This window comes from Podarcis cretensis (assembly GCF_951804945.1).
Source record: "Podarcis cretensis genome assembly, chromosome: 16".
Classification (NCBI taxonomy): domain Eukaryota; kingdom Metazoa; phylum Chordata; class Lepidosauria; order Squamata; family Lacertidae; genus Podarcis; species Podarcis cretensis.
Genome location: NC_137186.1, coordinates 39,487,972 through 39,508,215, shown reverse-complemented (window position 1 = coordinate 39,508,215; position 20,244 = coordinate 39,487,972). Strand labels below are relative to the sequence as shown.

Sequence of the window (20,244 nt, the reverse complement as noted above, 5' to 3'; positions counted from 1 at the left end):
CTGACAGTTAAGTCCAGTCACGAACGACTCTGGGGTTGCAGTGCTCATCCGACGTTTGTCCGCACACAGTTTTTCAGGTCATGTGGCCAGCATGACTAAGCTGCTTCTGGTGCAACAGAACACCAAAACCAGAGTGGCACACGGAAACACCGTTTACCTTCCCGCCGGAGCGGTACCTCTTTATCTACTTGCACTTTGACGTGCTTTCGAACTGCTAGGTTGGCAGGAGTTGGGACCGAGCAACGGGAGCTCACCCCATCGCGGTGATTCGAACTGCCAATCTTCTGATTAGCAAGCCCAAGAGGCTCAGTGGTTTAGACCACAGCTCCACCTGCGTCCCTTTACACACACACAATATTACACACACAATATTACACGCACACACATGCAATATTATCCTAAAGACACCACAGTCTCTGCTGACTCTCAGTTCCAGGAAACCAGTCTCTTGGTGAGCACCTGGAACCCCTGGAATATCTCATCACTAGGAGATTGGGTTGGTGTGCAACACTGGTGTTAGAAGTGGTATTCACGTTTTCTGCAGGAGGAAGGAGGACCTGTGAGTGATGTGTGTCTGAGGTGAAATGGAGGGAGGAATAGCAATACTTATGGAATGGGTGGAGTTGATGATGGAAAAACAGAGCCAGTGATTTGACAAAATGGAACAGCAGTTTGATGGGGAAATGCAGCAGCAGAGCCAGCAGTTTAATGGAGCAGTTGCAAACAGAGATGGCAAAAAACATACTTGGAGCAAAAAGGTGACTCCATGAAAGGTGAGAATCCTGCCTGATCAAATGCCACTAGAAAGGGTTGAAAGTGACCCATACCTGCTAACTTCCAGGTGTCTGAATAAAACTGTTTTATTCCAGGAAGCTTTTCTGGGATATACAGTATCTAGCCTCATATAACCAACATGCTTAAATCTAATTAATGTTGAAAGGGTTAAGACCATAGAGCAAGCTGTCATGGCAGGCTTAGCTAGGTGACATACCCTCACCTTGGGAGGAAGGGTTACCAAACACTTTGTTCTTTTTCTCTTTCCACCAGGTGAACCAACCAGCTCTAAGCCCAGACCGCATGGCTTTAGCAAGCCATCTTTGTGTTTCTATGCAAATAATTTAGAAACATTTAGAAACCAATTTTGAAATTAAGTTGTACCACCTGTCTTTTATTGCTGCTGTATGGAAAAGGACATGAATGTGATATTTGAGGAGTTTGTAAGTAAACCATTTTTTACTTACCAAATGTGTGGTCTCTTTCTATGTTGAGGGGAAGGGGGAAATTTTGGAAGAAACTTAGAAGGGAATATGATAAACTAACAGCCTATATTTCCACACTCTACTTTGATGCATGTTTTGTAATTTTAAATCTCTGTTGGGGCTCTCTCACCAAACCTGGATCTATGCATCCAAGGAATTCTCATTTTATTCTTTTACCAAATTACTAAAAAAACCAACAGTCTTTGCATCTCCAATGTTTTGATCTCTGGTGTTTAATTTATGCTTTAAATGTTGTATTCGGCATAGATATATTTAAATAAATAAGCAATACCTGACTGGCAGGGACTTTCCAGGCAGAGACAGAAATTCTTTCCCTGCAATTGCGTCTTTCAGCTGGAGATTCCAGAGACTGAATTTGGGACCTTCTATGTGCAAAACAGGTGCTCTCAGTATTGGCCTAAGCTTCCCTCCTTGATATTGTTGGTTACAGAGTGAAAATCTGGAGACAGACAACTGGGTGGAGGCTCAGCAAACCTGTAAAGACTGTTTGCAGTGCTGCCATCTGGAGGCCATAAATAATAACACCTCTTCTGATTTTAGTTATAGTGTTATGATTACAGTACAACAAATATTATCTTAGGTAAAGGTAAAGGGACCCCTGACCATTAGGTCCAGTCGTGGCCGACTCTGGGGTTGTGGCGCTCATCTCGCTTTATTGGCCGAGGGAGCCAGCGTACAGCTTCTGGGTCATGTGGCCAGCATGACTAAGCCGCTTCTGGAGAACCAGAGCAGCGCATGGAAACGCTGTTTACCTTCCCACCGGGGTGGTACCTATTTATCTACTTGCACTTTGACATGCTTTCGAACTGCTAGGTTGGCAGGAGCAGGGACCGAGGAACGGGAGCTCACCCCGTCGCAGGGATTCGAACCGCCGACCTTCTGATCGGCAAGTCCTAGGCTCTGTGGTTTATCTTGGATTGTGTGAATTCTCAGACTCCTGCCATGGTGGGCACTGCTTGTGTTTTATCAAGCTGAAACTAACAGCAGAAGAGCAAGTCAGATGGTGCATTTTGGAGAACGGGTTGGAGAGGCGGTGGGGGCAGACGTAAGGCCCCATCACCATGGCTTGTCTACATTTTAACATTATCTAGCTGTTAATCCCATTCAGATTAGACCAGAGTAGTCCACACTCACACATATTTGAATTTGCATACTAGGCGCAACTCTGGTATTTCCCATTTATACCGGAAGGGGTTTTCTTTCCTGTCTGGCCCTGCCTTCTAAATTGTTGACTCACTTATGCTACAAATCCACCTAACAGTTACCTCGTTCAACCCACATTTTATCAGTTTCTCTGCAAGAGTATAACGGGGGACTTTGTCAAAAGCCAAGCTGGTTTCTCCATCAAAAAAGAAATGAGGTTTGTTTGACATGACTTATTTTTTAGAAACCATTGCTGGGACTTAATAATCACAGCTTCCTTTTCGAAGTGCTCTTAAGTTTGTTTGTTGTTTAATGGTTTTATTAAGTTTTTCAATTTTGTCATCATATTTCACACAAAAGGGGGGGAAATAGAATATACCGTAAATCCCCAATTCCCCCCATGACTTCCCTCAACTACCTTTTCTGGTGCTTTATCTCACCCTGCTTATTAGTTATTTCTTATTCTTTAAGATAATTATTACTCTTCTCTTATCATTCTAACCTCATATTTCTATTTCTACATTAATTTTATTAGTTTGTTTTGTTGGTTGCAAGTGTTTAATCAAACTGTGCAAGTGAGTCCACTTCTTTACATTGATTCTGTAGATATACTACTACTACTACTAATTTATTATTTATACCCTGCCCATCTGGCTGAGTTTCCCCAGCCACTCTGGGCTGCTCCCAATCGAGTGTTAAAAACAATACAGAATTAAATATTAAAAACATCCCTAAACAGGGCTGCCTTCAGATGACTTTTAAAAATAGGATAGCTGCTTATTTCCTTGGCATCTGAAGTACATACAGTGGTACCTTGGGTTAAGAACTTAATTTGTTCTGCTACCGCCCAATATCTTTATTAAATGTGGATTACAAAATTTTTGCTGACATTTTAGCTAAGAGACTGAAAAAAGTTTTGATGGGGGAGATTCATGGGGATCAAGCGGGCTTTCTACCGAGAAGACACTTATCAGATAATGTAAGGAACATAATAGACATTTTGGAAATGTTAGAAGTAAATGTAAATACAAAAGCTGTTTTGATATTTGTGGACGCGGAGAAAGCCTTTGACAATATTTCTTGGACCTTTATGAAGAAGAATCTCCATGGGATGGGGGTAGGCCAAGGTTTTGAAAACGGTATAGGCGCAATTTATTCTGAACAAAAAACAAAGCTAATTGTAAATAATGTTATTACAGAAGAACTTAGGATAGAAAAAGGGACACGTCAGGGGTGCCCAATCTCCCCACTACTCTTTATTTTGGTCCTGGAGGTGTTGCTGAACATGATAAGAAAAGACCAGCTGGTTAAAGGGGTTCAGGTCGGAGCGAGACAATATAAATTGAGAGCATTTGCAGATGATTTGGTACTTACATTGCAAGAGCCGGAATCCAGTACGAAAAGGGTTTTGGAATTAATTCAAGAGTTTGGTCAAGTGGCAGGATTTAAATTAAATAAATTAAAGACTAAGGTATTAGAGAAAAATCTAACAGTAAGAGAGAAGGAGAGGTTTCAGGATGAAACAGGTTTAACTGTGGTTAAGAGTGTAAAATATTTGGGGATTAATATGACAGCTAAAAATTTGAACTTATTTAAAGACAATTATGAGAAATGTTGGAACCAAGTGAAAAAAGACTTAGAAATTTGGTCAAACTTGAAGCTTTCTTTGTCTGGTCGAATAGCAGCTATTAAGATGAATGTATTGCCTAGAATGTTATTTTTGTTTCAAACACTGCAAATTGTTGACAAGATGGAGTGTTTTAGGGGATGCCAGCGAGATATTTCTAAATTTAGCTGGCAGGGCAAAAAACCCAGAATAAAATTTAAGATTTTAACTGATGCAAAGGAAAGGGGGGGATTTGACCTGCCAGACTTGAAACTTTACTATGAATCAGCAGCTTTCTGCTGGTTGAAGGATTGGCTGCTCTTTAAGAACACAGACATTCTAGATTTAGAAGGTTTTAATAACTTCTTTGGGTGGCATGCATATTTGTGGTATGACAAAGTTAAGGTTCATAAAGGCTTTAAAAATCATATTGTCAGGAAAGCACTGTACAATATTTGGATCAGATATAAAGACCTACTGGAGAACAAAACTCCAAGGTGGCTTTCACCAATGGAGGCAAAAGCTGTGAAAAAACTTAATATGGAATGTATATGGCCGAAATATTGGGAACTCTTAGAACAGGAGGGTAGTAATTTCAAATTGCAGAGCTTTGAGAAATTAAAGGATAAAGTGAGAGATTGGCTCCACTATTACCAAATAATGGAGGTCTATAAGATGGATAAGAAAATTGGCTTCCAGGTGGAGAAATCTAAATTGGAAACAGAACTGTTAGAACCCAATACTAAGAATTTATAAAAAATGTATAACTTGCTGCTGAAATGGAATACGCAGGATGAAACAGTTAAATCAGCTATGATCAAGTGGGCGCAAGATATTGGTCATAACATTATGTTTGCTGACTGGGAAAGGTTGTGGACCACCGGAATGAAATTTACGGCATGTAACGCCTTGAGAGAAAATATTATGAAAATGATCTATAGGTGGTACATGACCCCAGTCAAGCTTGCAAAAATTTACCACTTGCCAGATAACAAATGTTGGAAGTGTAAAGAAAATGAAGGCTCATTCTTTCACCTCTGGTGGACGTGCCCAAGGATAAAGGCTTTCTGGGAAATGATATATAATGAAATGAAAAAGATGTTTAAATACACTTTCTTGAAGAAACCAGAGGCCTTTCTCCTGGGTATGGTCAGCCATTTGGTGTTAAAGAAGGACAGAACTTTGTTTTTACATGCCACAACAGCAGCAAGGATCCTTATTGCAAAGTATTGGAAGACATCAGACCTACCCACTCTGGAAGAATGGCAGCTGAAGATGACAGACTACATGGGACTCGCAGAGATGACGGGCAGAATCCGAGACCAGGAGAAAGAAACAGTGGAAGAAGATTGGAAGAAATTTAAGGACTATCTTAACAAATACTATAAGATTAAAGAATGTTAGATTGACATGGACCTAAAAATATTGTGGTTTTCAGAGACATTAGAGTAAGAAAAGGAATGGAATTTGTAAAAAAATTTGGGGAAATAAGGGAATGGAGTTGCTGATGGGATAATGAAACTAGAATACAAAACGGTGAGGTATGAGGAAGTCGGGGAAATTAGGTTGAGAAAATAAGTTTTAAAATTATACTTGTTGTTTTCTGTTTGTGTTTGTTTTTATTGTAGTTGTTTTGTATTTGTATGTTTTTATTGGAAAGTTTAATAAATATCATTTTTTTTAAAAAAAAAAAGAACTTAATTTGTTCTGGAGGTCTGTTCTTAACCTGAAACTGTTCTTAACCTGAAGCACCACTCTAGCTAATGGGGCCTCCTGCTGCCGCGCGATTTCTGTTCTCATCCTAAAGCAAAATTCTTAACCTGATGTACTATTTCTGGGTTAGCGGAGTCTGTAACCTGAAGCATATGTAACCTGAGGTACCACTGTAAATGGTTCCCAGTCCTTCTTAAAATCTCTTAAGCTTTTGATAGCATTGACCATGGTATCCTCCTGAGGTGGGACTTGGAGGCCCTGTGTTACAATGGTTCTGGTCCTACCTTCGAGACTGAGTCCAGAGAGCAGCATTGGGAGAATGCTTTCCAGTCCCCTGGAGGTGATGTTATGGGGTGCCACAGGGCACTCCCTTATTCCCAAGGCTATTGAATATTTATATGAAGCTGCTGGGAGTGGCCATTAGGAGTTTTGGGGCAAGGTCTGATGAGTATGCTGATGACACTCAGCTCTATTTTTCCATCTGACTCAGGAGAGGAAAGACAAGCTGAGCTTGAACCCTGACAAGATGGAGGCACAGCAGATGAGTGGCTCCTGTGTCCAAGAAACTGCTCAGTTGCCTCTCTTGTGTGGGGTTGCACTCCCCTGAAAGTGCAGGTTCACAGTTTGCGGGTGCTTTGTCCCTGGAGGTCCAGGCTGCTAGAAGTGCCTTTCTATCAGCTACGACCATTCCTGGACTGGAAAATCTTGGCCACAGGAGTCCGTGCACTGGTTACTTCCAGACTTGCTGCAATTCACTCCTTATAGGGCATTTCTTGTGCTTGATCTGGATGTTGCAGTTAGTGCATAATGTTGTGGCACAATCGCTGACAGGAGTGAGACCCCCATCAGCATTTTAGTACTCACAAACCTCCACTGCTTGCCAATTTGCTACCAGGCCAAGTTCAGTGTGTTACTATTAGTACATAAAGCCTTCAACAGCTTGGGACCAGTTTACTTGCAAGATCTATGCCCACTTGACTGCTTCAGTCTGCAGAACTTGCACTGTTGTGGTTGGCATCCTTCTGTCTTGGAATACTTGCTTTGCATCTGTAAGAAACATAGCTGTCAACTTACAGATTTGAAAATAAGGGACCAGCAGCCTCGAAAATAAGGGATCAGCAGCCAAAATAAGGGATATTCCAAACACAGGTATGTTCAACTTCTGAGCCCCTCCGAGGCAGAAAGCCCAGCCAGCCAAAGGCAGAAAGCCCACTCAGCAGCCAAACGAAGCCTCAAGCGGTGGTTCCCACAGCCCAGCAACCCGGCAAAAGGGATGCAGCAAGGAAAACCACCGTCACCTCTCTGCTGGGAAGCACTGAGCAAAGGTGAGTCCCCAGGCAACGCGGCCGATTTGATCGGCACAAGGCATGCAAGCTCCACCCCCCAGTCGTTCTTAGACTCCTTATTGGGTGAGCAACGCAGCCAAGCAACACAGTTGGAGCCTCCCTCCTCCCTGGCCGGCAGGGAGGGAGGGAGAGGAGCTGCTTCCTTTGAAACCCGGGAAATCTAAGGGACATCATCAATAAGGGACAGCAGCAGGACATGGCGCTAGGATAAGGGACTGTCCCGCCAAATAAGGGACGCTTGACAGCTATGGTAAGAAATCAGTTTTTTTGTGTGACAGCATCCACACTTCGGAACTCCCTGCCTATTGACACCAGAGATGTCTTCACTGTACTCTTTTTGGTGCCTGCTGAAAACAGTTTTGTTTAGGTTAGGCAAGCCTGTCTGGACGTGTAGAATGTTGACATGTGCTTTAATCTGGGTTTTAGCTTAGGACTGATTTTAATTATGTTTTGAATGTTTTAAACAGTTGATTTCACAGCTTTCTACTGATTATTAGTCTTATGCTTTTTGTAAACCACTTTGAGGTTTTATTACAATCAAGCAGTACCTACATCTTGTGAAATAAAAAAAATAAATCCACATAGAACCAAAATTATGTTTTAAATAACTTCCTATCCCCACACTGTTGTTGGGGGGTGGGGATATCCCAACTGATGTTGCGAAATCTGCTGTAAGAGAGGCTGGGCAGCCCTTGCTGGCAATTGTAATTATTGTGTTTTCTTATAATGTAAGCTCCCCTGGAATCCTTGGAAGAAAGGCAGGTTAGAAATTCTCTCATAAATAAAAATTGCAGCGGGAGACTTAAAAAGCATTAGTTAGCAACCTGGGGGCAGACGCTGTCTGCCCAAGGAAATTGCTTGTCTGTGTGCAGGTGTCATTCGGAATATATAACAAGATGAAAGATGAAAAGATCTTTTTTAATAATTCCAGTAATTTAACTTTAGTATGTATAATGGGACATGAATCCAATATCTCCATTCAGACCAGGTCTCTTCATAGTTTTTAGTTTGGTAATGAGTTGTAATTCAGCAACTTCTCTTTCAAGTGTATTTCTAAAATTCTTCTGCAATAAGACAGCTACTTTAAGATCTTGTATAGAATGCAATTAGAAGCTAATTTTGGTCATCTATCCCTTTAAGAATCCCTCGCCCTTCCCTGTGGAACCAACTGGCCATAACAGTCCTCAACAGTTATAAGGCTGAAGTATCTGACGAAGTGTGTATTACACACGAAAGCTCATATCTTGAAAACTTATGTTGAGTTGATCTTTAAGGTGCCACTGGAATTATTAAAAAAGATCTTTTCATCTTGTTATTTATTTTGACTATGACAGATCAACATGGCCTTCCACCTGAATCTGGTGTCATTCGTAGTTGACCTCTCCCACGCACACTGTCTTAGGCGACTTATTCCGGTTTTCAACTTCGGCTTTTGATCTCAAAATGTTCTGTTTATTACAGCTGATTCCTCTGTTCGTCTTCATTGGAATCGGACGGACCGGCCTGTGCACCATGCGCCTTGCTCTTCGCAACCCTGATGTCAGGTAAGTGCCACCCCTCAGGGCAGGATCAGCCCTTGGCATGGTGCTGACAACTGCCATCCCCGCAAAACCACGTCACGTGCTCCCCGCCTCCCAGTGGCCCCTGGGTGTCCTTCACTGATGGATGCCAGGCAGCGCTTTTGAATGGAACCTCAGCTGGACTCCCATCCGTGGCAGCTGCCCACTGTTATGATATGAGTGCTCAGCAGCTGCGAAGAAGCAATTCGATGTTTACATCACATGATGGGTCTAAGCGTGGGACAGGAAGTTCCAAGCTATTCTCAGTGTTGTGTTCTCAGTGTAACATGAAACCTTCCTGTTGTTTGTGTCCGGGAGGAGTCAGTGAGTTGCTCGGAGGATTCTGAGTGAGCAGACATGCTTTTGTACAGTGTACAGTCAGGAATAAAAGTAGCAATGAAATAGACTACTTTCTGGCTGTTTTCTTTCTCCTGCTGCTATGCAAGGGGGAAGGGAGTGTGCACCTTTCATGAGGGAAATGTCGCTTATCCAAGACCTTCCTGGTCTGTCTGGATGCCAGCCAGGGTAGGTCACCAGCGACAGGCCCCGAGAGCCTGGGAAGAGGAGCCAGTCTTTCCCGCTGGGGCCAGTTTCTAACACCCACTACTTTACGCAACTCAGAATTAATCACAGGGACCCGTGGCCTGAGAGGATGGGAGTGAGCTTGGCTTCTTTTCAAAAGCGACACTGCCACTGAAGAGCGTCTGGGGACCCAGTGGCAGGAACTGGTGGCCTGGCTGGGCCAGGCTGATAAACACCCTTCCAAGCTCCTTGGGGGCAGAGCTTTTGCCACTTCTTTAAGTGTTGCATCTTAAAGCGCAACCTGAATAAAATATGACCTGCTGTGCTCCAGAGGCAGTATAATAGTAATAATAACAATAACAATAACAATAATAATAATAGTTATAAAACAAATTATAAAACTACAGAGTGTCAGCTTCTTAGCTTTAGAGTAAGAAAACCAACCATATAAGCATTGCCATTCCTCAGCCGAGTTATATCCAAGGCATTGCAATGAGCGGTAAAAGGTAAAGGTAAAGGTACCCCTGCCCGTACGGGCCAGTCTTGACAGACTCTGGGGTTGTGCGCCCATCTCACTCAAGAGGCCGGGGGCCAGCGCTGTCCGGAGACACTTCCGGGTCACGTGGCCAGCGTGACATCGCTGCTCTGGCGAGCCAGAGCCGCACACGGAAACGCCGTTTACCTTCCCGCTGGTAAGCGGTCCCTATTTATCTACTTGCACCCGGAGGTGCTTTCGAACTGCTAGGTTGGCAGGCGCTGGGACCGAGCAGCGGGAGCGCACCCCGCCGCAGGGATTCGAACCGCCGACCTTTCGATCGGCAAGCCCTAGGCGCTGAGGCTTTAACCCACAGCGCCACCTGCGTCCCATAGGCTACATAGGAAAGTGTTAATAAATAAAAGATTAGGCCAAGAATTTATTTCATCGGACCGAGTAAAGAAAAGAGGTGTGGTGATATATGCAAAAGAGAGCCTGTCACCAAAATTTCTATTTAAAGATGAACAAGGACGAATTTTGGCAATAGAGATCCAGAACCAAGGAGAAAAGTTTTTGTTATTAGGAATTTATGCGCCAAATGAGGGAAAATCGGAATTCTACAAGAAGCTGCACGAGATTATGCTGGATTATCTGGACTATGATAACATCATTATGATGGGAGATTTGAATGGAGTGGTATCAACCAACATGGATAAGTCACATAGCCAAAATGTGACAAAAGACGGCAGACTACCGAAAACATTCTTTGACATGACTGACAACATGGACTTGATTGACATTTGGAGAACAAAGAACCCTCTAGGAAGAGAAGGAACATTCTTTTCTGAAGCCCAACTGACATGGACAAGAATCGACCAAATTTGGATAACCAGAGGCCTGGCACCCAAGATAAAAAAAGTGGAAATCTGCCCAAAGACTTGCTCCGACCATAATGCGGTGAAGATGGATATGAGATTAACTCCAACCGGCTCCTTTAGATGGAGGATGAATGACAACTTGTTTAGAGATCAGGACATTATTAAAAAGGCCCAAAAAGCTTTGAAGGACTATTTTGAGATAAACCTGAATACTACGGTGGAAAAAAGAACTGTATGGGACGCAAGCAAGGCGGTCATGAGGGGGTTTCTGATACAACAGAATACTATCAAGAAAAAAGTACAGAATGAGAAGAAAGATAAGATCTTGGAGAAAATTAAAGAAGGCGAGAAGAAGTTAAGATCGAGACCGAAATCAAAGGAGATATTAAGAGAAATTAAACATTATCAAGCACAATATTCAAAACTGATAAACCAGGAAGTGGAATGGAAAGTTAAGTTAATGAAACAAAGATCCTTTGAATCGGCAAATAAATGTGGAAAGCTGCTAGAATGGCAGCTGAAAAAGAGACAAAAGCTGAATACAGTAACAAATTTAGAAATTGAGGGAAGAAATATTCAGAATCCAGTGGAAATCAGAAAGTCCTTCCAGAGATATTTCAAACAATTATATACTCAAGGGCCGCAAAACGAATCAGAGATAGAACAGTTTCTAAAGAAGAATGATTTACCAAAGTTGACTCTCCGGAATAGAACAATCCTGAATTATAAAATAATACAATTAGAGATCGAGGAGGCCATTCAGAATATGCAATTGGGCAAGTCTCCAGGGCCAGATGGGCTTACCTCCAAATATTATAAGACATTGAAAGACTATTTGATACATCCATTAATGGAGGTTTGCAATGAAATTATGGAGGGGAAGAAGGCACCGGAGTCGTGGAAAGAAGCTTTCATCACATTGATACCTAAACTAGAAACTGAAAAGACACAACTTAAGAATTACTGCCCCATCTCCCTCCTAAATGTGGATTACAAAATATTTGCAGACATTTTAGCAAGTAGATTTAAAAAAGTTTTAAATGAAGTAATTCACAAGGACCAGGCAGGCTTTCTCCCAGGTAGACATTTGTTTGCAAACACAAGGAACATTATTGATATTTTGGAACTCCTGCAAACAAATATTAATACAAAAGCAGTTTTGATATTTATAGATGCGGAGAAGGCCTTTGATAATATCTCCTGGAAGTTTATGAAGAAAAATTTGGAAGGAATGGGAGTGGGGCGGGGGTTTTATAATGGGATAGAGGCAATTTATTCAGAGCAAAAGGCAAAATTGATAGTCAACAATGTGGTGACAGAAGAGTTTAGAATTGAAAAAGGAACACGACAAGGTTGCCCTATATCCCCTTTGTTATTTATATCGGTCCTAGAAGTGCTCTTGAATATGATTAGAGGAGAACGGTGGGTGGAAGGTATCCAGGTCGGAGCGAAACAATACAAACTGAAAGCATTTGCAGATGACCTAGTTTTGACCCTACAGGAGCCAGAGCCCAGTACTAAAAGGGTATTACAACTGATTTATGAGTTTGGTCGAGTGGCGGGATTTAAACTTAATAAGCAAAAAACTAAGGTTTTCGAAAAAAAATTGACTTCTTCAGAATCAGAAAGGTTTCAGAAAGAGACAGAATTAAATGTGGTTAAAAAAGTGAGATACCTAGGGGTAAATATAACAGCGAAAAACAGGAACTTATTTAAAGACAATTATGAAAAATGTTGGTCTGAAATTAAAAGGGACTTAGATGCTTGGTCAAGACTGAAACTTTCTTTGACAGGACGTATTGCTGCAATTAAGATGAATGTATTGCCAAAAATGTTATTTTTGTTTCAAACTTTGCAGATTGTGGACAAAATGGAGTGTTTTGGGAGGTGGCAGAGAGATATTTCAAGATTTGTCTGGCAGGGCAAAAAGCCCAGAATCAAGTTTAAGATATTAACTGACGCTAAAGAAAGAGGGGGATTTGCCCTGCCAGACCTAAAGTTGTATTATGAATCAGCAGCTTTCTGCTGGTTGAAAGACTGGCTACTTCTTGAGAACACTGATGTTTTAGATTTGGAAGGATTCAACAACGCGTTTGGGTGGCATGCATATTTGTGGTATGACAAGGCTAAAATACATAAGAATTTCAAGAACCATGTTGTCAGAAAAGCAGTATTTAATGTCTGGTTGAAATATAAAGACTTATTGGAAAACAAGACCCCAAGGTGGTTATCACCAATGGAGGCTAAGGCCTTGAAAAAACTCAATATGGAGGCCAAATGGCCGAAATATTGGGAAATAATAGAAAAAGATGGAGATAACTGGAGGTTGCAGAGTATGGATAAAATAAAAGATAAAGTGCGAGATTGGTTACATTATGCTCAGATTAAAGAAGTTTTTAAGTTGGATAAAAAGGTAGGATTCCAGGTGGAAAAATCAAAGTTAGAAACTGAACTGTTAGAACCCAGCTCTAAGATACTCTCAAGAATGTATAATTTGCTGTTAAAATGGAACACACAGGATGAAATGGTCAAATCAGCCATGAAGAAGAAGAAGAGTTTGGATTTGATATCCCGCCTTTCACTCCCTTTAAGGAGTCTCAAAGCAGCTAACATTCTCCTTTCCCTTCCTCCCCCACAACAAACACTCTGTGAGGTGAGTGGGGCTGAGAGACTTCAGAGAAGTGTGACTGGCCCAAGGTCACCCAGCAGCTGCATGTGGAGGAGCGGAGAATCGAACCCGGTTCCCCAGATTACGAGACTACCGCTCTTAACCACTACACCACACTGGCTCTAAATGATAAAATGATAAAATGGGCACAGGACATAGGGTACAACATCATGTTTGCTGACTGGGAAAAGTTATGGACCACAGGTTTGAGATTTACGGCATGTAATGCCTTGAAAGAAAATATTATGAAAATGATTTACAGGTGGTACATGACCCCAGTCAAGCTTGCAAAGATATACCATGTGTCTGATAATAAATGTTGGAAGTGTAAAGAAGCTGAAGGAACATTCTTTCACCTCTGGTGGACTTGCCCTAGAGTGAAGGTTTTCTGGGAAATGATTTATAATGAACTGAAAAAGGTATTTAAGTATACCTTCCTTAAGAAACCAGAGGCCTTTCTCTTGGGCATTGTCGGTCAGAGTGTGCAAAAGAAAGATTGAACCTTTTTTATGTACGCTACAACAGCAGCAAGGATACTCATCGCTAAAAGCTGGAAAACTCAAGAATTACCCACACTGGAAGAATGGCAGATGCAACTGATAGACTATATGGAATTGGCGGAGATGACGGGCAGAATCCGAGACCTGGGAGAAGAACTGGTGGAGGAAGATTGGAAGAAATTCAAGGACTATCTACAAAAATATTGTAAATTGTATGATTGTTAAGAAAGATGTAAGATTAGCAAAAACATGGCTTCAACAAACTAATTATAAAGAATACAAATTTAAATTTAATTGGAAGATGAAAAGATAAATTTTGGATAAGTAACATTTTATAATTAAGTGTCAATAAGAGTATGTTAAATTTTAAAATTTGAGATATTAATATCGAAAAATTATATTATATGAATTAAACCAAGTTAATAATTTGCTGGTAAAATTTATGAGCTTAGAAAGCAGGAACAAGGGTTGTGAGGAAGTCCAAAGATGAATATGAAATGTGGATTTTGGAAAAGATTGTGTTATTACCTATGTATTTTATTGTTAAACTAAAATTTAATAAATATTATAAAAAATAAATAAATAAAGGTTAAGGGTTAGCGTTAGGGTTAGAGTTAGGGTTAGCGTCAGGGGTAGGGGTGGGGGTAGAGTTCCCTTTTTGCCAGGGAACTCTGGGAATTGTAGCTCTTGGAGGGGAACAGGGGGTCTCCTAACAACTCTCTGCACCCTTTTCAAACTGTAGCTCCCAGATTATTTGGGGGAAGAAGCCATGAGTGTTTAAAGCGGCTTCATAGCACATGGAATGGTGTGGATGTGGCCCTGGCCTCCCTCACCCCACTGCCCCTTCTTCTTGAGGAATCGAAAAGATTTCCCCTGCAAATCTCTCGGAAACAATGTATTTCATCTGGAAAACTATTTAATAAAGATTACTTGTTATTAAAACCTTTGAATGTGTTTGAATGCCTCTTAAAATACGTGTGCAGACCACTTTCTCAGGCGGGTTTGTCAGCAGCGCTGTGTTTCTGCCAGCACCTCCTTAATTTTGCTAGCCCCTGCTGCCAAAAGAGACCCAGCAAGGAGGCTTGTAGCAGCCCTCCCCAACTTGGTGCCTTCCAAATGTTGTTGGCCCAACTCCCATCATCTCTGACCGCTGGCTATGCCAATGGGAGTTGGATTCCAACAGCATCTGCATTGCTATCCTGTGCAAATGAACCTGTTTGCCTGGGATTTTTGGGTGGGCAGGAAGGTGAAGGGAATTTTTTTGCTGCTGTTGCAGATGAAAATCCAGGTGGTTCATGGAGCGTGCTCTGCTTTTATCTGTTTTGTATAAGCAATGCTGGATCGATTTTATTATGGTATATTATGCACATAATTAACCAGTGCAGCAACCTGAAAGCACACATTATACTCTGTATGAACATCCTAGGTTGGTCTTAATAAATTATGTTTCCTTCTGTCCTTGTGAGTTTTGTTCTCATGGGCTGAAACATGCAGTTCTTTCCCTGAGTTGCAAATCAGGAAAATCCAAGTTTGCATCTTGCCTCTGCTCTGCCATGTGGACTAAACTTCTCCATCTGCAAAATGAATATTTTAATACTGTAAAGGTAAAGGTAAAGGTACCCCTGCCCGTACGGGCCAGTCTTGACAGACTCTGGGGTTGTGCGCCCATCTCACTTAAGAGGCCAGGGGCCAGCGCTGTCCGGAGACACTTCCGGGTCACGTGGCCAACGTGACAAAGCTGCATCTGGCGAGCCAGAGCCGCACACGGAAACGCCGTTTACCTTCCCACTGGTAAGCGGTCCCTATTTATCTACTTGCACCCGGAGGTGCTTTCGAACTGCTAGGTTGGCAGGCGCTGGGACCGAGCAGCGGGAGCGCACCCCGCCGCAGGGATTCGAACCGCCGACCTTTCGATCGGCAAGTCCTAGGCGCTGAGGCTCTAACCCACAGCGCCACCTGCGTCCCTATTTTAATACTGACACCTCTGTAAACATTGCAACAGATTGTGTATGTGAAACCCTTTGAACAGTTAAAAAAATGCTATATAACTATTAGAAGTTTTTATAGTTTTGGTCTGAAAAAAGAGTCCTGGAGAACTTGAAAGCTCGTTTGCTATTTTGCCAGATTTTCATAGGTCCTCAGCTCCTGGAGGCAGGGAACTTTCCTCTTATGCTCTACACAGGACTAGGCACACAGAAGCTGCTTAATATATAATAAAGATCATTCTACCGTGGCTTCCTGTTTTCACTAGAATGGCAAGATAAAATTTTTCTAACAAATAATAATAATAAATCCATATACAGTAAATACAGCCATGCTAATTTTGCAGGTTGCTTTGCTTCCCCTGCCATTTATAAATATTTTTAATTGATCTATTGTGATTAAAAAGAAATAACAAACAAAAGGCTTATCCAGAGGAAAGAAAATGGTAATATTTGTTACATCACATCACAATACGTTATTCTTGTCGCCACCCCATCATGCACCTACCATTTAATCTATCTAGCGTACTATTTATTTTCCTTTTCTTTTAATTTTCATCAATATTATATTCTCTTATAATTATCCATCATACCACAGAAGTCATTCAAGGCCTGCCACTGACGTCATTACTGTAATAACATGACATCACTGCCATTTATAAATAGATGTGTGTGTATATATAATTTACATGATTTACATTTTACCCTTCCAGAGGGAATTCAGACATGGCAAAGAGAGGGTATTCAAAACAGTTCAAGACATTCTCCACCAGGAACGATGCTTCCTCCTTTCTGCCACCAAAAGCCTGAGTAAACAGGAATGTTTCAAAATTCCTCCTGAAAGTCAGCAGCCAGGGAGGCAGATGGAGCTCACTAGCGAGGGCATTGCGCAAACACCCCGTCGTGGGTCACTATCCAAAGGGCAGCGCCAGGCGGTGCCACCACCACCAAGGCCTTGCCGGCTATCTGCGGGGTCTGAGAGGGGGTGGCCCCAACAGGCAGGCAGGCAGGCAGGCAAGCTGCCCCAGGAGGCGTCACGATCCCTCAACAGCCCGCCAGGGGCTGCTGCGCTCCTCAAGCATTTCTGAGTCAGGCGCAGCCGGGCAAGAACGGGTTAACTGAAAGCGCAGCTGGGCGGGGGAGGGGGGCGAGATTTGGGGGGGGCGGAGCCTGCGAAGAGGCAAGGCTTGGCTTCGTCCAATGGGAGGCGAGGAGGCGATGGCCAGAGCAGGCAGGGCGCGCGCGCAACCGGCGGGGGTCGATGCGCTCCCGTCTGCGGCGCCTGCAAATGGCCCGGGAGGGGGGCCGCCTCCGCCGCCGCCGCCTCTGCCCGGTGGGGTCTCCGCCCGAGGCGCCGCCGTAGCTGCCGGCTTCCCGCGGGGGCCGCCTGCCTGCCCAGCGCCTGGCCGGGGCTCCTCGGGAGAGAGCGCGCGGGGGTGAAGCCGGAGGCGCATTCCGGCCCCGCTGACGTCAGGCGCGCACGTGGGACCTGGACCCGGGACCCGGGGGGGGGGCGGATCTCGCTCGGCATCGTCGCTCGCTCGCTCGCTCGCCCGGGCGGCAGCAGCAGCAGCAGCAGCAGCGGGAGCGGGAGCGGGAGGAGCAGGCCGGGCCCGGGCGCCATGGCGCAGCCCCTGCAGAAGTGCCGCGCGGAGTGGCAAGCCCTGGAGGAGGAATTCCAGCAGCTCCAGGTAAGGCGGGCGGGCGGGCGCGCTTGGGCTCCGGGCGAAGCCGCCGTCGCCGGGTGGCCCTTCGCGGGGGCTGTTCCTCCCGCTGCTGCGTAATCCAGACGGGGCGGAATCCCCGGGGAAGCCTCGCCGAGGAGTTTGGAGCCCCTCCTCCGGTGCGGCGGCAGAAGGGGCCGGGCGAGGGCTTCCCGGGGGGCCGCTCCGCTCCGCAGCCCCCCGGTGCAACGCAAAGGCAAGCCGATGCCGGGTTGGGCGGAATGGCCCCCAGGCGCGCCTGCTGTGCTGTCATTCAAATAGGCTGCTCCTGCGCGCTCTGGGTGCCGAGGTCTTTCGTAGGATCTTCTTGCGGCGCGAGGGATGTGCTTCTTTCGCCTGCCCGGGGAGCCCGCGGGGTTCCGGGGTTCCCCCTGGGAAGGGCGCCCTTTGCAGTGCTTTCGGTGTTGCGCGCTTTAAGCAAAGCAAACTGGCCCGGGGTGGTGCTGGTGGCCTCGAGCAGCCACCGCGCGCTGCGGTCGGAAAGGGGCCTTGGCGTCCCAGAATCCTTTCCAGTGTCGTAGCTTTGCGGGGAATCCCAGGGTGGTCGCCCCAGCACCTTCGGGGACCTTGCAAAGGAATGGGAGGGAGGGGGTCACTCCGCCTCCCCACCTCTGCTGATGCATCTCAGGGCTCCTTTCATAAACTGCAATACTTCCTTTCTGGCGGCACCGCCTTGCTCTTCTGCGATGCTCTGTTTTGTTTTGTTTTTTTCCCTGAGAAAGAGAATGGCATTTTTGCACGGGGGAGAGGAAGAAGCCTTTCCATTGCCATTCCTCCCTGCCCCCTGGAGATTTTACACATCATTAGTACAGATACCACTTCCAAGTCAGGGGAAGAAGTAATTCCCCCCCCCCCCCAGGAAAATGGGCCATAGTGATAGACCACCTTCCCAGCATGCAGAAGGCCCCAATTTCAGCCCATTGTTAGGAAAGTCCCCTGCCTGAGTTCCTGGAGAGTTGCTGCCAGTCAGTGTTGGTGCAAATGAAGGCAGCTTCAGATGTACTTGGGATCTTGTTGCCATTTAGGGGCAGGCAAACTGGAGCAGGTTCAGAGGAGAGCAGCAAAGATGGTCACTGACCTGGAAAGCAACTGCTGTGAGGGCAGGTAAAGGTAAAGGGACCCCTGACCATTAAGTCCAGTCGTGGACGACTCAGGGGTGGCAGCGCTCATCTCGCTTTACTGGCCAAGGGAGCCGGCGTTTGTCCACAGACAGCTTCTGGGTCATGTGGCCAGCATGACTAAGCCACTTCTGGCGAACCAGAGCACCGCATAGAAACACCGTTTACCTTCTCACCAGAGCGGTACCTATTTATCTACTTGCACTTTGACATGCTTTCGAACTGCTAGGTGGACAGGAGCAGGGACTGAGCAACCGGAGCTCACCCTGTCGCGGGGATTTGAACCGCCAACCTTCTGATCGGCAACCCTAGGCTCAGTGGTTTAGACCACAGCGCCACCCACGTCCTGTGAGGGCAGGTAAAAGGTAAAGGTACCCCTGCCCGTACAGGCCAGTCTTGACAGACTCTAGGGTTGTGCGCTCATCTCACTCTATAGGCCGGGAGCCAGCGCTGTCCGCAGACACTTCCGGGTCACGTGGCCAGCATGACAAGCTGCATCTGGCGAGCCAGCGCAGCACACGAAACGCTGTTTACCTTCCCACTGGTAAGCAGTCCCTACTTATCTACTTGCACGCGGAGGTGCTTTCGAACTGCTAGGTTGGCAGGCGCTGGGACCGAACGACGGGAGCGCACCCCGCCGCGGGGATTCGAACCGCCAACCATGCGATCACAGTGCCACCCGCGTCCCTCAGGTGTTTAGCCCAGAGAAGAGATGACTGAAGGGCGGAGGAGGGGCTATCAGATCCACAAACAAGAAGGCAAAGTCTCGTTCTCTGTTGCTCCAGAGGACAGAATTGGATCTAATAGGCAGAAGTTACAAGAGGAAAGATTTTGTTTGAACATTGTGAGAAACATCTTGAGAGTAAGAGCAGTTCATCAAGGACATGGGTAGGCAAATTAAGGCCCGGGGCCTGGATCCGGCCCATTCGCCTTCTAAATCCGGCCCATGGACGGTCTGGGAATCAGTGTGTTTTTACATGAGTAGAATGTGTGCTTTTATTTAAAACGCATCTCTGGGTTATTTGTGGGGCCTAGGAATTCATTTCCCCCCTTAAAATTTAGTCCAGCCCCCCACAAGGTCTGAGGGACAGTGGACGTGCACCCCTGCTGAAAAAGTTTGCTGGCCCCTGATCAAGGAGGCATGTTCCTTGGGGGGGGGGTGCGACTCCCTGGGGCTGAAGGGTCTTCAGGCAGAGGCTGGCCAGGCCCCAGTTGGAGACACTTTAGCTCCTTCATTGTCTGCATTGGGCAGGAGGTAGACTAGAGGGGTCACAGCGGTTATGCTCTTGAGCAGCAACAGAGACAGATTTAAACAGCCATTATTAATGGCGACTGTTTTTGGAACTGTCAGTGGTATGTGATGCTTCACCATCTAATTTTATTCTACACAATTGCTTTAAAGTTGCAGACTCAATTTTACATTTTTTAAAAAAATTGCTTTAACTTCTTTTAAATGTTTGCACCTCTCTCTTTAAATGAATATTTTCTCGTTTTTTCTTTGCAAATCCCTTATAGGACTTAAATTGAGTAAGGTATATAATATTTGTTGGGTAGATAAATAAAATACGAAGAAGGGGCTGCCCCAAGGTTTTTGCAGTCCAAAATTCAAGTGCAGGGAGCAGAGGCTGAAGAGTAAATGGGGAAAAGATTCTTTATTTCAGAGGTCTGTATTCATGCTTAGTTTCCAGAAGGGACAGAGGCTCTTTCCCCGAGTCTGCCTCTCTCTCCAA

The 20,244-nt window shown here is 44.8% G+C and overlaps 1 protein-coding gene and 1 long non-coding RNA gene across 3 annotated transcripts in view; both read left to right on the top strand.

Moving 5' to 3' along the window:
- The window catches only part of LOC307205073, a 448,154-nt gene that overhangs the window by 288,091 nt on the left and 139,819 nt on the right, over positions 1–20,244 (top strand). The window contains exon 2 of one of the 2 annotated variants that reach the window (XR_013833828.1): positions 8,089–8,632. This is a non-coding gene — a long non-coding RNA (uncharacterized lncRNA). Of the gene's footprint in view, positions 1–7,919; positions 8,633–20,244 lie in introns of those variants that run through there. The other variant, XR_013833830.1, reaches the window with a different exon arrangement.
- Positions 17,203–20,244, top strand: part of TMEM120B (transmembrane protein 120B) — a 29,920-nt gene continuing 26,878 nt past the window's right edge. Inside the window, exon 1 of the mRNA XM_079957050.1 lies at positions 17,203–17,363. Within this exon, the coding sequence (XP_079813176.1) occupies positions 17,295–17,363 (69 nt within the window). The 5' untranslated portion in view covers positions 17,203–17,294. The remainder of the gene's footprint in view (positions 17,364–20,244) is intronic.